The 4,613-nt window shown below is 44.1% G+C and overlaps 1 protein-coding gene across 1 annotated transcript; it reads right to left on the bottom strand.

Annotated features, from left to right (window-relative positions):
* Positions 1-794: 794 nt before the first annotated feature.
* Positions 795-3,573, bottom strand: thap1 (THAP domain containing, apoptosis associated protein 1). Its single transcript, XM_020473458.2, has 3 exons — positions 3,359-3,573; positions 2,344-2,539; positions 795-2,093 (listed from the first exon to the last, which is right to left on the bottom strand). The coding sequence occupies exons 1-3, from the start codon at positions 3,427-3,429 to the stop codon at positions 1,659-1,661; spliced, it is 702 nt and encodes a 233-aa protein (XP_020329047.2). The 5' UTR covers positions 3,430-3,573; the 3' UTR covers positions 795-1,658.
* Positions 3,574-4,613: the final 1,040 nt, after the last annotated feature.

Raw genomic sequence — 4,613 nt, 5'->3', positions numbered from 1 at the left:
AAGCTATTTCAAATAAAATACGATAAAAACAAATATATGGTCATAAGAGACTTAAATAGGGAAGTATAAACACAGATCATTTAGAAAACCAAAGAAATAAGATTAAAATGTTATGAGAATTATTTTTCTGATTGACACCAAACTGGGTCTCGCACAATAAGGCGCCTATGTTTAATTCAAGGTCCAGTTTCCCTTATGGCTTTAAATATGGTCATAACCCCAATAACAGCCCTTTTGACTTGGTCTTTTCAACAGAAATACAAGAGATAAGATTCTCCACAAAGGTAGTCTTTACCGGAGTGGGAGGAGTTACTCCTAGACAGATCTTGGGTCAGTTTTGGATTTTCACCACTAATAGTTAAGGTTAGGATTGGATGAGGGGGAAGCTGATCCTAGATCTGTACCTAGGAGAAACTTCACCTTGGAACACCATGGGGTGCATCCTACATGGGACCCTATATCAGGGGTTGCTAAACGTTGAATTCATCAGGGACCCCCTCATAATAAATCACAACTTCTTAACGGTGCATTAAAAATAGCATCCCAAGTAGTTTTAACTATGACTTCTGCAATTCAAGACCCAACTAATCAAGTCTCGGGTTCTGGGAATTAACTGTGCCGTTTTAAAAGTGAATCTCCTGCGACTCTACACATGCTGCCATAGGTCAGTGTTCCATTTGCCGTTAAGTTTTAAAATTACAGTGCATTTATGGTCAAAAACAACATTTTGGGGGAATATAAGAAGAATTGATGGATAACTGTGGATACCTACATCCATATGCGAGCCTCCCAGGCCCATGTTGTGCTAAAGGCTTATTAAGAACATAAATCGTACATGATTACATTTCACCCTCAACTTTTCCCAGGATTCCTTGTCCAAAAATCTGTTGTTGCTAGCAATATTCATGAAACCATTTTAGATGCATTTTTTATTGAAACATGTTTGCTCTAATGCAAGGTTGTTGCCTAGCAGCAACAATAGTTCAAAGTGACAGCTGACCAGTCGGGTCACATGGTTTCATATTACAGTAGAAGAGAAAGTCCCGGCCAATTACAAACCTCCCATTTTTTTGTCCAAGAGTAGGCATACATTGACTAACATTACTAAACAATGACATACAGTACACACACACACGTGTTCCTCCCTCCACCACACTAAAAGCAACCCTTCAAATAGAGTTATTGTACTTTGAGGGATTTTTCCCTTTAACTTTACAGTCTGAAGAAAATGAAATAGAAATGCTACAAAAGACAGTGTGTCGTTGGTTGTCTGTGACAAAAGTGGAAAACACACCCGACAGGCTTGCATTACAACGCTCCACACGGACACAACACAGGAAATGACCATCAATACCACTGACCCCTAGACATGTCTGGATACAGGACGGCAGTAGTTCTATAGGTCTCAGAAAGGTAGTAGAGACAGCTTAGCCATCCGCTACACCTCTATTGGGAGAGGTGATGTGAGAGTCCTCACACTGACCCTTTAATAAAGCAGGGACTGATAAACCTGGGACAACCCCTCCCCCCCAATACACTGAAGGCAGACCCAGAGAACCAGGGTCCGTAAGCCTGGCCTATTACAGCCTGGTCCCAGACCGGTTTGTGGTCTTGCCAACTCCACAGACTTGGCACCCAGGCTAGGTGTGTTTGAGGCTTCATGGACCCTCTACGGGCTCAATCCCTTTGAGCGCATCATAGAGCCGTTGGGGTAGAATCACATATCCCTCCCCTAGCGCCGGGTCTCTGTTCATCCTCTGGAACTCTCCGATAGCCTTAAACCTCTTCAATTGTCTCTCCTGCCTCCGACACTTCTGCTGCACGGTCTTTAACTTCTTCCTCAGCTTGTCCAGCTGTTCCTCCAGCTGCTCAATCCTCTTCTTCTGCTGAACCGTGTCCTCTACGGTGTAGTTGTGGTCGCAGGAGATGGACATGCTGTGGGGAAGGTTCTCTACCAGGGGTAAGGGGTCTACAGTGTGATGGGTCTCGGTCTGCATCTCCTGTTGGGTCTCCTCTGTGTCAGAGAGGGGGAGGGAGGGGAGGGTCAGAGAGAAGTCCATCTCTGGAGGTAACGGGTCCACCAAGGACTCTGCCTATGAAAAATAATAATTAAGTAGAAATCTAAAAGAATTCCATGTTTGATAGTTTGGTATACATACCCCAGCCTGGTGCCAGACGTGTTCGGTCTTGTCAACTTATTAGGTTGTTGTCATGCCAATTGTAACACCAGACGTGATAGGTGTGACAACGACCAAAGGCATTGGCAAGACCGTACAAACCAGATCTGAGACCAGGCTATAGGTTCCACAGGGAAAATGATGCATCCTTGTGTGTGCGTTTTACCTTGACTTGTAGTTTACTGAAACAGAATAGAGAAGGTACAGCATTCTCCTTCAGGACTCGGTTGTTGCACTCTGGTTTGAAGCAGTCTTTAGTGAAATGCTGAGAGCAGATATTGCTGTATCTGGTTGGCTTGAAATTGTTTCTCCTCATTGCTGCAACCCATTTCCCACACACGTCTGGCCGTGCTAGCGGGAACCTGCAATACACCGACAAAGTATTGTTACATTACAGTATCAAACACAAAACAAACTCGAAGGTTCACGAATACTGTTGTTACTGTGTTGGTAGTCCAGTAGCTAGTCACTGTTGCAGGAGCAAAGCTTAGCACCAACTACTGTTAGCCAACCATCGCTCCTCCAACTGGCTACATCGGTCAGCGCTGAATCTACCGACTGTAAATAGCCTAAGTAGTCAACGTCTGCTTCGTGATAGGGATGCCAGTCTGACGCAGGATGGAACGCAGCGCAGCGCCAGTCTGACGCGCGTTGGAACGCAGCGCAGCGCCAGTCTGACGCGCGGTGGAACGCAGCGCAGCGCCAGTCTGACGCGCGGTGGAACGCAGCGCAGCGCCAGTCTGACGCGCGGTGGAACGCAGCGCAGCGCCAGTCTGACGCGCGGTGGAACGCAGCAAACGTTAACAAGATACCAGTGAGAGGCAACAAGAACATTGCAATCTACTACTTATAAGCAACACCAACATAGCCATGATGGGTAGCTATTCCCACGCGTTTAACCCTACAACTAAGTCAACAGAAGCTAGATAGTTAGGTCATGGGTAGCCTCGAGTTGCCATACCTCCAAAATCACGTCGTTGTCACGTTTCCCCTTTTTACGTGAAGCCTGGTTGGAGACTGGGCTAGGTCATGGGGAATCTTGCGATTCTCAACAACTGTGCAAAAGCTGTGATAACAGCTAGTCAACTGACTAGATAGTAAGCAAGACGAGGCTAGACAGCTAGAGCATGTATGATCATTATCTGTAGAGTGACCGTGGTGATGTCGGGAGTTGAACTTACTTGTGAAATGAAATGTTTCTGTCTTTATGATATCTGTTTTTGCATCCGTAAGCTGAGCACGATTGGACCATCTCTACAATCGCGAGTTACTGGCAGATTTGACAGTTGTTGTCTTGTCCCTTTTCCTCGTCTTTCAATGCTTTATTTTGTCCTTTCTTGGCGAGGTCCTTTCCACTTTCCACAATGGCCGAAATGGCTTCAAAGATCTGTCTTTGACTTCACTACTGTTGGTCATGTGACATGTTTTCTCAACTCTGATTCGCAGAGAATTTCTCTTTCTCTGATTCGTGAAGATAATAAGGTGTTATATCGCATTTGTCCGCTTGGGGGCGGTAAAACACTGCTGGAAAGACCACATCGAATTGTATTAATGAATTAATTTAACCTTTTATTAACTAGGCAAGTCAGTTTAAGAACTAATTCTTATTTACAATGACGGCCTACCAAATGTCAAAAGGCCTCCTGCGGGGATGGGGGCCTGGGAACGAAATATAGTAGTCAAAAACATTTCAGCATCTTGTCCATGATGACCTAAAAAGGTATACATTAGTACATTTCTTTGTGGCTGTCATTTTGATACCACCATTTACCCTTTGACCCCGGTGAGAACATTTTATATGTTGCCCCAAACCAAATGAACACATGCTATAGGACATGCTCCATTTACTCTGAGCTATATGACACAAAATACAATACCTGAGCAGGTACCTCCCTCACCTGGGCAGTAATGGACAACATCCTGAAAAAAAATCTGGGTCAAAACAGTTGTGTTATTATTTCTGTGAAATTGTCAAGACAAAATTACAGAACTTTAAACGTTAAATTAGATTTGAACTTTTAACATCGAAATGTTTGAATCTGTCTATAAATAAATAAATACTTTAAAAGGCCCAAATCCATGCAATTTTAAATGACCTGAAGGAACAGAGAAGCTTAACTGCTTACAGAAGCTATTTCTGCTGTTTTCACACATTCATTTCCATGTCTCTGTATTGACATGCCATTACAGTGATACCCACCCACACCAGAGAGGAATCACCATAATGTGTCCCAAACAGTACCCTATTCCCTACATAGTGCACTACTTTAGATCAGATCCCCATGCAACCCTATTCCCTACGTAGGGCACTACTTTAGACCAGATCCCAATGGAACCCTATTCCCTACATAGTGCACTACTTTAGAACAGATCCCAATGGAACCCTATTCCCTACATAGTGCACTACTTTAGAACAGATCCCAATGGAACCCTATT

Source organism: Oncorhynchus kisutch, linkage group LG23 (genome assembly GCF_002021735.2).
Source record: "Oncorhynchus kisutch isolate 150728-3 linkage group LG23, Okis_V2, whole genome shotgun sequence".
NCBI classification, from domain to species: domain Eukaryota; kingdom Metazoa; phylum Chordata; class Actinopteri; order Salmoniformes; family Salmonidae; genus Oncorhynchus; species Oncorhynchus kisutch.
This window is presented reverse-complemented; position numbering and strand designations above follow the sequence as displayed.

Excerpts from the sequence above, each read along its gene's own strand:
- thap1 (XM_020473458.2), bottom strand. The coding sequence starts at position 3,429 with ATGGTCCAATCGTGCTCAGCTTACGGATGCAAAAACAGATATCATAAA. Across the intron at positions 2,540-3,358 it reads AGAAACATTTCATTTCACAA|GTTCCCGCTAGCACGGCCAG; the intron begins GTAAGTTCAACT and ends GGTGTATTGCAG. Across the intron at positions 2,094-2,343 it reads TCAGTAAACTACAAGTCAAG|GCAGAGTCCTTGGTGGACCC; the intron begins GTAAAACGCACA and ends TATTTTTCATAG.